The 15,525-nt window shown below is 49.0% G+C and overlaps 1 protein-coding gene across 3 annotated transcripts in view; it reads right to left on the bottom strand.

The window, feature by feature from the left end:
• Positions 1-13,877, bottom strand: part of FCHSD2 (FCH and double SH3 domains 2) — a 332,094-nt gene extending 318,217 nt beyond the window's left edge. The window contains exons 1-2 of one of the 3 annotated variants that reach the window (XM_073216029.1): positions 13,764-13,877; positions 1,230-1,327 (exon numbers count right to left, since the gene is read on the bottom strand). In XM_073216029.1, coding sequence (XP_073072130.1) covers positions 1,230-1,327; positions 13,764-13,778 — 113 coding nt within the window. In that variant the 5' untranslated portion in view covers positions 13,779-13,877. Of the gene's footprint in view, positions 1-1,229; positions 1,328-3,067; positions 3,741-13,763 lie in introns of those variants that run through there. The other 2 variants (XM_073216028.1, XM_073216030.1) reach the window with 2 other exon arrangements.
• Between the last annotated feature and the right edge of the window lie 1,648 nt (positions 13,878-15,525).

Raw genomic sequence — 15,525 nt, 5'->3', positions numbered from 1 at the left:
ATAATTCTACTAAGATATCTTAGTTCACTTAATAGATGTTAAAAACTGAATTTTTAACAATAAGAAGAGTTTCAAGTGTCTTGCACAATTATTTAAGTCTAAAATTTTCTCTGTGGCTACAAGAAAACCAGAAAGAAACAAATACATTAGTAAAATAGAGTATTTTTCAGTTAGGAAACAATAATCTCGGTACATCCAACTTTGGATAAGACCATTGATATGCTTTATAAAACCTTGAAAAGACAAGTATAATACAGTAGAAATACTGATAAATAGCACCTAAATAAATCAAATATGGGGAAGGAAAAAAACTCTTTAATTTTAAAATCTTTGGTCTCCAAAAAATCCAGCTTTCCAAACACAAATAATTTTAGGGTTAACAACATACAGTTAATATTTTTCATGAAACCAAAGTGAGTTTGTCAGCCACAGGAAAAATAGGCAACTGATGAGGCTTACAGACCCAATTCCAATTTGATAAGTGTTACTAAAGGGAAATAAGAATTGCAGCCACTCTGTTTCAACATGCAAATCATCTTCCATCCTTTACTAAAATATGTTTGTTGAACTGTCAGTTTGTATTATAGGACTGTTAAATAAAATAGTGGCATTTATTTCAATTAAAATTAGTCATGCTTTCCTATGTAAAGAAAGATACTGATTTTCACAATGACGGCAACATGTCTTATCTAATAAATTCAAAGTTATTTTGATTATGAATATAAGTAACTTTAATGATAAAATATGATAAATACATTTCCCACTAATTTAATGTGCAAAGGCAAAGTTATAATTTGTCATGTTCTAACAAATAGAGCTAGTATATACTCATCCGAGGTTGACTGGCTCACCCCCAGATATTAACCATTAACCAGGCGTGTCAGTTTAAAAATATGTTTGAAATCGTTAAGGTCAATAAATGTTGACAATTTAGCAGGATGATTGTTTAAATAAGAATTTCTACTTCGATGATTATAATTTAACTGATACACTTTTAAACCTTATTTTTTTCATAACAGTATGTGTACATTATAGATTCCCCCCACTAAAGGGAAAAAAGTTTGTATTGTGTTAGTTCCAGTTATAAATTCTAGCTGAGTCAAAGTTCTAACAGTCTTAAAGCAGGAAATCCAAAAGGAAATTCCATCATCAGTTCCTGGGGCTTGGTAACTCAAAGGTTCTTTGAAACAGAGATACAGAAATTCTCAAACTATTTACTATAACCTTACCTCATATCTTCAAGCAAATCACATTCTGCTTGATGTTTGGCTTGAAGTTTTGTCATCTGCTCAACTTGAATGTTTTTCAGTTCTTGTGTAACTTTCACCTAAAATATACCATATATTTATGAATGCCTTACTTCAACTACAACAAAAATTACTAAAGGAAAATAGTTAATACTTGTCAGAATATAGCTCCCACTCACTTCTCCCTTTAAGACCACAAGTTTATTATTAGTCACCTAATTTTGTTCACTGAAGATACTTAATGAAAAACTAGCCAAATAACCTGAAACAGAGGCTAAATGAAAGTGCAGGAGTATAAAAATTCCAGTTAAAGAGGTGCAAAATAAACTGCCAGTTATTCCATATCATGCACAAGCTCTGCACATTATCTAGGTCTTAGAGTTTTAAGAGTATGTCTACTATTTCTTCCAGAAAGGATTCAGTCATTAACCACCAGGAGAGGTGAGCAGAGTGTAGACAGGAAAAAGGAGCATAAGAATACTTAATATCTCATGACCGAAATTTACACAATCATGAAATTACATGCATGAATCGACTACATAAATTATTCCATAATGGCTGCGAGAAAGATGCACTGTCTCAGGATAATGCCCTCGACTGGCTGACAGCGCATCAAATCACAATCTCTTTCTCACAAAGGAGAAAGCAAAAGTGACCTTCCAGCATATGCAGTGCTTTTTAAACCACTCCAGCAAGCCGGACCCGTGGCGGCTCCACTTCAAAACGGAACAGCAGTGCCCCGCCCGCCAGGCCCGGACCCCCAGGGTTCCAGGTTACCGTGGGCCTGGAATCCCCGCCACCAAGGCAAGGCAATCCAGAGTGATGGGGGTACGTGTGTGAAAGAAAAAAGACTCACTTAACTGGAGAAACCCGGATTAAGAAAGAGAAAGAAGAGGAGGAAGCAGACACGAGTGAGTTAGGCATTCAGCAAATGTTTGCCCACGAGGGGAGGGCAGAACAGCCTCCTCCACCCAGCGCCCAGAGTAGATACTCAGTAACCATCTGCAGGATTTTAAAAAAAAGGACACAGCTTCAGCCTCTGGGAAAGCTGGGAAAGAAGGCAGTGAAACAGTTCTCGAAGGGTGTATCAGGAAAGCTACTGACAAGCCGGGAGCACCCGTCACTCCCACCCCAAGCCGCGATCTTGGTGCACACGCTACGCACTGCTCGGTTCTCGCTCTCCCGGGGACACCACCACTGTCTCCTCGTCCCCAGCCGGAGAGGCGGGGCAGAAAGAGATCAGGGAGCTAGGCGGGCCGGTCAATGCTTAATTTGTTTTCCCCTGGGGTGGAGGGTGGTGACTATTTCAACTTCTTTTCGGCCGCCCCGAGGGAAAAGCAGGCCAAACCTTACGGCTAGACTGGAAACAAATTCCCTGCAAATTTGCAAAGGGGCGAGGGTGGCGACAAGCAGCTGGAGGGCTCAAACCTGGTGCAGACTAAACAATCACACACAAGCACAAGGCTCTACAAAGCTGCGGGGTCTCGCCCACCACTCCTCGGTGCAGCCCCGAGAATGCACTTTGCAGCAAGGAGAACTGCCATGCGCGCGCACACACAAATGCACACCCGAAACTCTTGTGAAATGTCTGGGGGTCTCCTGCGCGGTAGAGGGGCCGAGCCCTGCAGCCCGTCTGTGGGAAAGGCACCTCACCGGCGCGTCCCCGGCCTGGAGTTGGAGGCAACTCCGTGACAAGCCCGAGACCACGGTGGTCACGGCCCCTTGCGGAAAGGGGGAGGAGGCGCAGCGGTCGCCCCAGCAATGTTCCCTTAACGCATTCCCCCAAAACCTCTAAGCCCTCCTGCCAGCTGCACCCTCACCTTCCTCGGCGGTGGCTGCATGATGCTGAAGGGACATCAATCCTCCCCCGAAGGCGGGTTAGCCAGGACGAGGAGGAGTTGGAGGGCCGAGAGGAGGGGACGGCCTCGCGGTAGTGCGGGCGTGTCTGTGCGGAGAGCCTGAGAACGAGGACTCGCGCCGGAGAGAGCAAGGGCGGCGGGCGGCAGGAGGAGCCCCGGGTCGGAGAGCGAGTGTGAAGGGGAGGGGGAGGAGCGCTGGGAAGGCCAGGGCTCGCGCGGCCCTGGGGGTGTGTGAGGGAAGGAGGCGGAGACCGCGAGGGGGCGGGGGCCCGGGAGCTGGGACGCGGGGTCTCCCAGCTAGCCGAGCGGCTCTCGAGGAGCTGCCGCGTTGTCCGGCTCCCCGCCCGCCGGCGGCTCGGCTGCTCCTCGCAGACGTGGTCCCCCTGCCCGGATTCAGGCAGCCCGGCCCTCGCTGGGCTCAACGCCCCCGCCCGGCCCTAGGAGGTGGAAAGCAGTGCCGCGCTCTCCGCTGCGGCTCCTTCACTCGGGCCGCCGCGGGAATTTCCGGCCTCACGACACAGCGCAGCGCCCCACTCAGGCAGCGGAGGGGACAGCTCAGACCGCAGCCGGATTCGAGGGACGGAGCCAGCTGAAGGGAGGGAGCGTGGCGGCGGCGCGGGACTCCGTATCGCGGCGGGAGACAGGGGGAACTAACGGAACGGTCGGCGAATAGGCGGAGTGGAAACACTAGGGGAGGACAAAAAAATACCCCCCGTTCTCTCCAAGAGTGGCACGTTCCAAACACCTCCCATCCTCCTTCCTCCACACTGGGAGCCAGCCGGGGGCTTCCCGCGCGCTTTCCCGCCTGCCTGTCGCGACGCGCGCCTCCGGCCGGGGGCGCGCACGTGGGCGGGAGAGGGCTCCGCGCCGACGCACGCGCACAAGCCGCCCCCGTCTCCAGCCAGTTCCTGTGGCTGCCGTGTTGATGTGTGTATGTCTGTGCAGGCGGACGACACTCCGAGTGAAGCTTTTACAGTGGGGAGGGGGCAGCACGCCTGTGGCAGTAGGAGAATCCCGGTTTGGCTGTTTCTCGGTCATCTAACACTTCTCGATCCCTAGCGGATGGGCCGGCCACATAGACGTGCCTGAAGTGGGAGAGCACAGACTAGTTCTTACGCAGGCGCCTGCAGGTGCTTGACTATGCGGGGCAGGGGCGGTGAAGGGGAGATCCTAGCTGCCCTACAAAGGTGAAAAAACAGCTCTCTGCTACAGCGCATTCAAATTAAGAGCCTGGACTCTGTGCTGCAGGAAACCGGGAGGTCGTTAAGGCCAAGGCCTCCATTTCACAGATGGGAATGCTAGTGCCATTAGAGGAGCGGAAACTTTCTGAAGGTCACACAGCAGTACTTGAATATCTGGGCCACAAAGAGTTCTATGGATTATAAAGAAACAGGTACAGATGATAACCATGAGGAAAAGTCGAGGAGGCAGCTCCCTTGTCTGGGAGTCAGGACCTGGATGCTAGTCCACAATGCTGTTCCTGGACTGGCTGTATGATATCAGGCTTCCTGATGAGCCTGGGAGAATGCTCATCTAGGCATCTCCTGCCCCACCTTTCTGCTCTGTCCAAACCATCTGGGGGTAAGGGCACCAGCCTACCTTGGAGTCCTTAGAAGAATGAACATACCTCTTCACAAGCTAGGGGGCTGTGTGGAGTGTGAACTAGATCTATCCATTATTTTATCAGAATTTGGAGTCCCAGACACCTGTTCTCAGAAGTGTAGTCAGGCAAAAGAGAAAAGTGAGTGAGGTCTGGAGAGATCCAAGTAATTAGCCCAAGGCCACATGGCCAGAAATTGGAAAGATGAAACTTGAACCCATGTTAGCCTAGAATCTTGTACAGGAAGGTGATAGAATCAGCTGTGCTTGAGTCAGATTATTCTAGACCTGTGTGTGAACTGAGAGACCAGGCATGCTATTTTTGGTTTCCTTGAGGCCATTCAAACATTAGCCTGCACCAGAGTCCAGTTACCATCAGGGAAGGCCTGAGAACAGGTGGGCAGAGGCCCAGCCTCCCTTATAACTGTGGGGCAGCCTCTAGAGCTCAGGCCAGAGGTAGCAAGGCAAGCTCCGGTCCCAGCTCCACACTTCACTGTGAGGCCTTAAGCTAGTCAGTTCACTTCTTGCAGGCTTTATTCCCTCACTTGTAAAATAGGGATATAATACCAACCTCACAGGTTTGTTTTATTAAATATAAGTTCTCCTACCACAAGGCCTAGCACATAGTGCTTTAAAAATGCTCACTGATTTATCATTCATTCAAAAAATATTTGCTGAGGTCCTGCTTTGTGCCAGACTCTGGAGACACAAGAGTGAACAAGACAGTATCAGCATAGGCCATCACCAAGACTGAGTTCCAGACCAACCATTCTATTAATAACACTGGCCTAGAGCGGGAGGATAAACAGTGCTTTCCCAGATGCAGTGTCCTGTACATAGAAGGTACTTAACAAAGATTTGCTGCATCCCAGACTTGAGTGCAACTAGTCTGGCCCAGAGATTATGCTCCCTTCATCTTCTGTCTCTGGAAATGAGCACTAAGGGTATAAAAGTGCTGGATGTCGAGAGACTTGGGATCTAGCCTCTGCCACTGACGGCACTGACTTTCTGGAATGATTTCTTTTCAAAGTGTTTTAAAAAGCTAAAGGGCAACACCAGATAGACTTACCTGCTAACTTTTTTTTTAATGTGGCTTTTTAAAAAGTGTGCTTAATATTTGCCAAGTGCCTTTTCCAAACCCCAAACTTTCATATCACTTTTCTGAGCTAATCTTCACTGTAATCCCATGAAAGAGTATTATTTTCTTCATTTTACAAATGAGGAATCAGAGGTTCAATGAAGATAAGTAACTTGGCATGGAGTGATAGATTTTGGACCAGAACCCAGTTCTCCCATTTGCCTCTATTAGGAATGTTGAAAGGAATTGGGAAAATTGAGCCAGGAAAAAAGCAGACTCAGGAGGATACAATGCATATGATCCTAACTCCACAGGGATGGGAAAAAGAATTTCTGTGACTTATGTAAACCTGACTTAAAATGTACTCCTTTGAAGCAAGCTGGGGACTCCCAAGGCCTTGCTCCTGCCCTGCAGGCAAGCACTGTTACCAGTAAGATCTCTTGAGATTCTTTGAGGGAAATACCACAGAACTGTCCTGTAGCCACAGAGCAGCATGCACTCTGGCTGGCCCCAGAGACAAAACAGGTCTCAGCTGCATCTAAGGATAGAGGTTTTCCAGTCAGAGCTGCCCTAGAGGGGGTGAACTCTCCCATTCCTGGGGCTTTGTGAGCAGGTGCTGGCTCCCTTCCATGAAGGAGCCCATAGATGGGATTCTCACCCTAGGAAGAGAGTATTAATATAACAGCTACCATTTATTTCACCTCTCTGTCTTTAAGGCATTGAATTAGGCACATTATTTACATTGTTTCTAACCCTAGCAACAATCCTTCATGATACATATGACCCCATTTCACAGATTTCAGAGACCGAGGCTCAAAACTGAAATGACCTTCTCAAAGTCACATGGCTAGGACAAGAGAGCCAGGCCTGGCCCCTGGCTCCCTCTGGCTCTGAAGCTGTGCTTTCCCTCTAGAGTGTGCAGTGCTGCGCAGTCTTCCAGAAGGAATGTAATTCTAAGTTTAAGTCAGAACCAGGATTGAAAGCTCTCCTGGAGCACATATCTGAGTGGGCTTTGGAAGACGAGCTATTTCAATATTCTACAGAGCTCGCAGGAGAAACCCCATGAGACAAAGTGTGCCCTTGAGCATGCCTAGAATGTAAACAGCACCCCGTCCAGAGTGGCACCCAGGACAGGTTGGCACTCCATCCAGGCTCTCTCCAGAGAAGGTGACCACCTTCCCATCCGCTCATCTGTACCAAGGCACTCCCCTAGCCTTCCCACAGTTGGGATTCACAGCCCCCTCTCCTTCCTTTCCTGCTCTGTCTTTATTCCCACTCACATTGGCACAGGTTGCTCAGGACTGCCTGTCAGCCCATCCAGGTGCCAGCTATTCCCTGCCTGAAGGACAGAGCCTAGCTGGGGATGCTCCTGCCAACAATGCAATCTGTAGACCCCACCCACACTTTACTCCACCCTCTCTGCCTTCCCCCCTCCCCCTCAGACACACTCTTGTCTTTGCTCCTGCCTGAGCCCTCTGGTCAACCTAGTGTGGTAGTGTGCCTGTCTCCTCTACTGGTCAGCTCTCAAGACAAAACCACACCCACGAGAATGAGGCTTTAAGATCAGTGACTACCAGAAGAGGGTAAGGGCTCTTCCTAGGACACAAAGTGAGTTTGTGGTACAACTAGAGCTTGAATTCCATCCCGCATCACTCAACAAGACCCTTATTTTGGGCTCAGTCATAAGCAGGTCTCTGGGGCCTGGGGCCCTGTACTTCAGGAGCTCCCAGTCTCAACACATGGACCAAAGGTCACAGCAGTAAGTCCAAGACATGCAGAGACAGGAGAGTCATAGGGACCCAGATTCCACCAGGTATATCGGGGTTCTAAGGCCAGAGGTGAGTTCCTGATGGGCAAACACTGGGGCAAGGAATTATCTGGAGAGTTGGTGTCCCTGCCAGGGAGTGTTACAAGTTGGGGTAGGGATGAGGGGACAGCCACTCCCAGGCTATACTAGGAACTGGCAGTCACATGGTTGACATCAGGAGGCAGGACACCAAGGTTCTAGTCCTATCTTTTCCAGGCACTTGCTGAGTGTGATCTCTGGCACATCACAAGTTCTGTCTTGTGTTTCTCCTAGGAGGGTGGTTCAGGCTAAATGTAGTAACAGGTACATTATCTATAAAGGCTCAAGAGCTCCATAAGCAAGTGACTACCCATCCTGAGCTACATCAGGGAAGGCTGAGTGACTGCCTATGTGGGATGCTGATGAAGGCCTTCCCACTGGGAGCTGCACTATGAATACAACTCTGTGACACTAAGGCCCCTGGGTTAAACAGGTTTGGGTGAGATTTGGGATCAGTCAAACCTGGCCTGGATGTCCAGTTCATCCTCTATCTAGACTTTGTATTCTTGACCCAGTCCTGAAGTCTGTTTTCATCTGAGTTCCATTGTCTGTAAAAGGGAAATAATGTTTTTTTTACACTGTTGAGTGGGAATTAAATGTGATGTTTATATACAATGCCTGCAACCATGCTGGCCCACAAATATGAGTTTCCTTTGTGCTTGCATGTGTTTTCCTTCAGTTTCCCTTCATTTTGTTCTGGTTTTGTTTGTAAATTTTAAATTGCACAAAGAGGAATCGCCATGGGAGGAGGCTGAGCCCAAGTATAGTCCTTGTTTTGCCCCTGATTCACCATAAGGACCTGGGAAGTCCCTGTCCTCCCTCAGCCTTCATTTCCTCATCTGTAGCTCAGGGGATCCCACCAAGGCCTTTCTCCAAAGCCCAGCCTGGAAGGCATGGGATACCACCCATGTGTGAGCCATGAGGTCACCCTCTAGGCTGAGCTGGGGGATGGTGTTAGGCAGGGACCAGGGGAGGGAGATGGAGTTGTGGGGGAGGCACAGCTCTGTAACCACCGTGCACTGGCCTGTAAAGAGAGCAGGCCCCCTCAGTTTAGGAAGCCTATTGCCTGTTTTCCTATGGCATGCCCAGTTAATGCCAAAACAAAACACACTTGCTCCCTGCCAGAGGGCAATGGGCCAAAATGAGTGTCCTGCGGGGCTGGCAGATGTCCTGGCATCCTGCCTCTCCTCTCCTCCTTAGGCACCCACCCTTCCCCTGTCTGCAGCACATCCACACACCCATGTCCTGTGGCCTGGATGAGCTGAACAACACCCTCAGCCAAAGCTGGCCCAGTGTGTGGAGAGGAGCTTCCCCAAGACCTGCACTTCCCTCTCTTGTTTTTAGCCCTCCCAAATGGACACCTCCAGCACCTAAACCTGCCTGTTTTCCCAGTCCAGCCTTGGCCCCGAGATGTGATCTAATTCTTGCCATGCCACCACTATGGGCAGGACCGTGGCATCAGAATGCTGAAAGCTGCTGTCAGTCGCTATGGGAGGGAATTCCCTGGCTCAGGAAAGCTCTTCTAGCAGAAGGGAGCACGTGGTGAATCTCCCTGAAGAGACAGACTCCGCCAACGCTGCAGGCAGAGCCAATCCTGGTATACGAAGCATCAAATCCACCACCCCCGCCTTCTCTCTGATACTTGTCTACACTGGGCACAGTAATAATAATAGCTTATACTTTATAATAGCTACTGTGTGTCAGCACTTTACATAAATAATTCTCACAACAACTTTGAAGTAGGTACTATTATTAGCCCCATTTTACCCTAAGGTCATATAGGCAGTATAGTATGTGGCAAACTGACATTTGTACCCAGTTACTCAGCCTCCAGGGTCTGTGCTGTTAACTGCTATGCAAATCTGCCACCAAAAGACGGTATCCCCCTTAAAACCTGAATCCAAACTTGGAATATGGCAAGATGCTTGCCTTTGTATCCTAGAATCCAAGTATTTTCCCAGACTAGGATGAGCTGAGAATCCATCTATGGGTGCTTGTTTAAAACTCAGGGGCCTCAGACCCCCTCAGAGGAGGAAGTTCCGTGTAGGAAGAGGGGCAGTCCCTGACACATGGAAATTGCCTGAAAAATATCTGTTAAAATAATGAAGGCCCTGTCTTCTCTGAGACCCTGCTCATCTCTAAAATGGGTTTACAGTTCCCCACCCTGCCCCATCTCCACGTGTGGCTATGTGTTGAGCCAGTGTGTGTATCTGTACCAGCTTTACTTGGGTGTGAGGAATTGTTTACAAGCACACCCAGCTAGATTCTAATAATAGCTGTAATAACAAGAACTAACATTTCTTGCATGCTTATGGAGTACCAGACACAGTTCTGAGGGCTTTGGCAATGTTAACCCATTTATTCTCACAATACCCAATCATCCTGACTTTAAGGGAGGGGAAACTGAGGCTCAGAGAAGTTAAATAACTTGCCTGTGATCACACAATTGGTAAGAAGCAAGATTTGAACCCAGATGGTCCTATTCTAGCGTCCAGAAGTTAGCTACTCTACCATAGTTTCTGGACTCACCCTCCTCTTGGGAATGGGGCTGCCACAGTTTAACTGAGCAAATGTTTACTACAATGGTAGTATTCAGGGAAGAAAGAATGAAAAGTCGAATTAATCGTAACTCTCAACATAGATGGAGGAACAAGATCTTGAATTCCCTCACTATCTTTTGAGCCTGAGTAAAAAAATTGCCAAAGCACAGAATCAAAGCACTATGGTAGTTTCATAGGGGGAAGGTTGCCTCTGTCTAAAAGAGGGTACCCCTGAGAGCTGCACTGGGAGTGGGATTTGATGTAAGGGGGGTGGAGACTCCCAGGAGAGGAAGAGTGAGAGCAAAAACTGCAGGCTGGGCGGGCCTGAGCCATGTTTGGAAACAGTCTGAGTAGTGAATCCCAGGAAATGAGCCTGTAAAGTCCTGCCACAACCTTGGGTATCCGCTTGGATGTTTGCTCTAAGTTTTGAAGAGCAAATGCTCCTTTGTAGTGTTCATCTTGCTCTGAAATAGGTATGTGTATTGTATCTCACCCATCCTATCATTGCTCTGTATCCCAGTAGATTTTTGGGAGGAGGATTGGATGGATGGATGGATGGATGGATGGATGGATGGATGGATGGATGGATGGATGGATGGATGGATGGGTGGATGGATGGATTTAAAGGCCTAAAGATCCAAAAGTTTACCAGCAGTGGACCATTAAGTGTGTGCAGCCAAGTCACCAAAGAGAAGGCCAAGTTTGTCACCCTAAGGAAGTGCCTGAGGACCTATACAGGCCTGTTGTCTGTTCATATACAGCCCCCTGAACTCACATACTGCCCTGGGCCTCCCAGGGGGAGGCTTGTGAGTGTGTGAACCATAAAGAAGAGGATGGGCATGTCTGAAGGACAAGGCTCCTGGGGCTGGGTCACACTAACTCCAGTGCCTTTTCTCCCTGCACATTGGGCATTCCATGTCGGGTCTTGGTTAAAAGCTTGGGTCAAGTTCTAAATCAGACTGACTGGTTTGAATTTAGCTCTGCTGCTTTCTAGTTATGTGGCCTTAATCACATAATCTGGTGCTGCATTCCTCCCCGATGTCTTCTCACATCTCACATCTCACAATGTCATCTGAGCCTGGCTCTCACTCTCTCCAGGCCTAAGTGACTGTGTATATTGAGATGGTTATCCTTGAGGCTCCATCATTTTCTAATTCTGTAAACCATCAGGATAAGACAGTGCTTTCTAGACGGCAGCAAAATAAATGTAAAGGTGAGACAGCCAGAAAAAGCTTCTCCAACCCAACACTGATACAGAAAACTGACTGGGTCAAGACCATAGGTCTCATTCAGATATTCCATCTGGGTGACAATTTTTTTTGCCGTATCTGCAGATGGTTAGTCACCATTTGCACCCCACCTCAGCCCCTGCTGTACCCCAGGAAGCTGGGCCCATGGGCTGCATCACCAGGCCCCCTTGTCAACTGGCTCTCACTTGGGTTTGAACAATGGGAAATAACAAGAGACTAGAAGATGAGAAAAGAGAGAGGTAGGGTTATTTCTCCCTCTGCTTCCTCCCTGCTTTGATGTCTTCCCCACTCCCTCCTTGATCCCATTCCTGCTAGGTGCTATTCCTATGCTCTAGGATCCGATCCCTACCTCACACTAGCTCCAGGAACGCAATTCTTGCTGCTTCTTCAGCCCTAGTCTCTGGGGCGGGGGATGCCTTGCCATCCTTGTGCTCCTTCCCTTAACCTGCCACACCTCACCTCAGTACAGCAATCCCTTTAAGTCTCTTCATTGGAACCATTAGAGGTGAATTGCTTCCTGCTGGCCTCCTAATACAGGACCCTCCACCGGGATCTGCCTATTCAGCTCAATCAGATCAAGACTTTCGCTGGAGCAAAGAAAGAACCAGCCCATGAGCAGCTCCTGCCATAGTACTCTAGGGCAGGCATGCACAGTGTGGCTTCTTTGGGGACCCCAGGGTCTGATTCTGACTGTCCCTACTAAAGAACTCTGGGCAGAGTCAGATGAGACTGGTGTGGTGAACCAAGACCACAGAACAAAACATGCCTCAAGGCAGAGCATGGTCAGGCCACTGCTCAGGCGGTTGGGCAGCAGGGCTGCGGGAGCCAGGAACCTGCTCCAGACAGGATACCTGGGGGCCGGGAAGGGCCTGATTAGGAGCCACAGTGTTCTGTAAAGTCAGGGAGAAAAGGTAGGAAAAGCTCATCTCAGGAGAGAATTGATCAAAAGCTTGACAGAGAGAAGTGGAACCCCTGAGGGCAGCGACATGATGAGGTACACAGTGGTCAGTGGCAGCTCCCCCTTGGCCTCCCTGGGACACAGCCCCTCACTCTGCGTTTGCCTGGAACAGGCCTTCCACCTGAGGACAGGCTTCCCACATCCCCTCACAGGCTATCCCTCCTCCCTTGGAGCTGGGCTGCCACTCACCCCAACCCTCTCACTTCCCTCACTAACCGCACCTGCCCAGACCACAGGCAGCCACACAGGCAGCCAGCAGGGCCCAGGTTTCAATTCTCATTTCCTCCACTCCTCTGGAGGCTCTTAATAAGTTTCAGTTTCTCGACAGGGGCTGGGCCTGACACTGACCTAGGTGTCCTCAATCCTCTGTCACTGCCTCCTTGCCATCATTTCTGCCTGTCCCCCAACCCAGCTCTCTCCTATCCTCTGCCCTCCTAGCAACTAGCATGCCTTCTAATATGCTGCTTTGACCATGCACTCCACTGCTCAAGACCCTTCTATGGCTCCCCCGCCCTACAAATTAAACCCTAGCCGAGCAGTTCTAGGTCCTTCCCCACATGACTCCTATGGCCTATCAGACCTCATTTCTCAGTCTCACCATTTCAGGTGCCCATTCTTCCAAATATAACATATATATGTCCTTTTCCAGAACTCATCAGATTCTTTTAGCAACTTCACACATCTGAATAAGCTGCGCCCTCGGCCTTCAGCCTTTCTGCCTTTTCTCGGCCTGATAAACCCCAGCTCAAAACCCCTGCTTCTGTAGAGCCTTCCTCCTTCACCCAGAATTAAATTAAACCTGCCTCTCTGGGTCTCCACAGCCTTGTTCAGATCTTGATGACAGCATAAAGCTCAAGCTGACTATACTTCTATTTAGTTATGTCTTTTTCTGAACTTCCCGTCCTTTCAAGCCTCTGGCCCAGCTGGATCACTTTTTAACTACCGACCTTGGGCAGGTCATGTAACCTTCTCTGGTGCTCTCCCTGAGCCTCCAGGCTGGATCAGGTGCTCTCTGTTGAGTGTTTCAGCAGCTACACCTACACTGATAATCATGATTATCCCATGATTCTGTGACTATCTCCCACCAGGCTGTGAGTCCCTTGCTGGCAAGGTAACAAGCCAGGATTCTTGTAGCCAAATTGTCTCTGTATACCCAATGCCCATCATTCCAGAACTCTTTATGGCACAGGTAAATTTAACCTAAACACCAATGTTACAAGTAGGGAAACTGGGCCCAAAGAGGCCCAGAGATTTGCCTGGGGTCATGAACCAGCTTCAGGGCTTTTTCCTGTGCTCTGTCCCAAGTCCTTGGGCCAGCCTACTCTCCAGACCCCTTCCCTGGCATGGGCCAGGCATGGACTAGAGAGCAGGCCTGCCAGACCTCACCTGTTGCTGTCCCATGGGCTTTCAGGGTGGAAACTGCCAGATGCCCAGACATTTACTTCCTTCCTGGCTGCAGAGTGCTGAGAGCAACTGTCAGCTCTCAGGCACTTCCGTTTCACTCAGAGCCAGGCTTCCTTTTCGCCCCTTCAGTAGGCAGCAAGCTGAGCTCTGTCAGCAACTGGGGAGTTTTGTTTCTTCTTGAGAGCCCAGCCCAGACAGCTTTGGTGGTGGGCTCCTCACAAGGACAGCCTCCATCCTTGAGGGTTTGTGGCAGGAAAACCTGGTTACCCCAAACTCTAGGATATTAGAGTCTTAACCTTGATGAAACCTCATTTGACCTATTTGAGGAGTAAAGGGCCTTACATGAGGAAACTCTTGCAAAATCATAAGACCTCAGAGTCCTTGATCGAAACTGTTCATTTTACAGATAGAGAGACTGAGGCCCAAAAAGGGATTTTCCCAGAGCAGAAATGCAATGATGTACCTAGGGCATTTATTTGTAGGGAGGCCTGACCCTGAACTAAACAGACCCCATCTGTACTGCATTTGCCTATGTAATGTTTTGTTTTTCTATTTCCCTTCTACTGGCCCATCAAGTGCTGCTTCCCTCTGCTGCCGGGGCAAGTACCTGCCCGCCTGGTGACTGACATGGCAACTGCTCATACCCAACTCGGCTGACGTTTATAACCAGATCGCCAAGCGCATAAAACGAATGTGTAAATACAAGTAAATTGGCTCAGATTAAGGGCTTGAGGAACATCTTTGGGATATCTAAGGGCTTTTTATGCTTAGTCTGGTTTCTGTAGCCCTCCCTCAGCAGAGAGGTAAGTTCAGGCAGAAGGATGGGGCTTAGGAACACACTCTCGCTGCACTTTATCAGTCCTTCTCCCCAGATCACACTTAACCAACGCGTGCTTGGAGAGTGCCTCTGGAAGGAAGGCAGCAGCTTGCCCCTCTGCTTTTCTCACTTTGAGGACTTCGTATCATCCCCAAGGCTGGGAGGGGCATTAAAGATCAGGCAGTTCAACCCAAGTCAGAGTCAGAGATAATTTCCTCCATCTATTTTTTTCTTTCCACAACTTTTGTTATGCTCACACCAGGTCTGGTGCTTGGGGTATAAAATCTAGCAAAGTCTTATCTTGAAGAAACTCACCACCCATGAGCCATTCTAGGAGGTCATGAAAGACTTTCTGCAGGAGGAGATTATGACTTGAAATATGAGATGTGGAATCTCCTGTGGTCCTCCTAACATTCGTCTAGGGGAGGACTTCTTATCTTCATTGTAGAGGTGATAAAACTGAGGCCCTGCAAAGGTCAATACCTTACCTAAGATCACATGGTTAGTAAGTGGGGGGTATTCATCCCTGGGCACCCAGCCTTGGAGTCAGAGGGCAACACTCTGGGAGAGCTGGGCCTAGTGGGCTGGGACGAGGTGGGATGTTCAGAGGCACAGAGGGAGGAACAGAAGTAGAGAGCCGGGAGCTGTGGGGAATCAGCAGGACATGCCATCTCCCCCACATTCAGTGGACAGAGGAGAGGACAGGAATCCCCAATGAGCCATCAGTTTATGGTATCAGGAGAGCAGAGTTGGTTTGGTCCTTGAACACCATATCATCCAGCCCCTGTTAAACTGAGGATCATGCAGAGCAATTGATGAGGACATGCAGTATCACAGTGGCTCTGTCTGGACTAGCACCCAAATGCTCTGTCCTCCAGCCCTGGCCTCTGTGCATAGCCCTGGTCACCACTACATTGTTGTATCCAC

The sequence above is a fragment of the Manis javanica genome, chromosome 11 (assembly GCF_040802235.1).
Source record: "Manis javanica isolate MJ-LG chromosome 11, MJ_LKY, whole genome shotgun sequence".
Lineage (NCBI taxonomy): Eukaryota > Metazoa > Chordata > Mammalia > Pholidota > Manidae > Manis > Manis javanica.
This window is presented reverse-complemented; position numbering and strand designations above follow the sequence as displayed.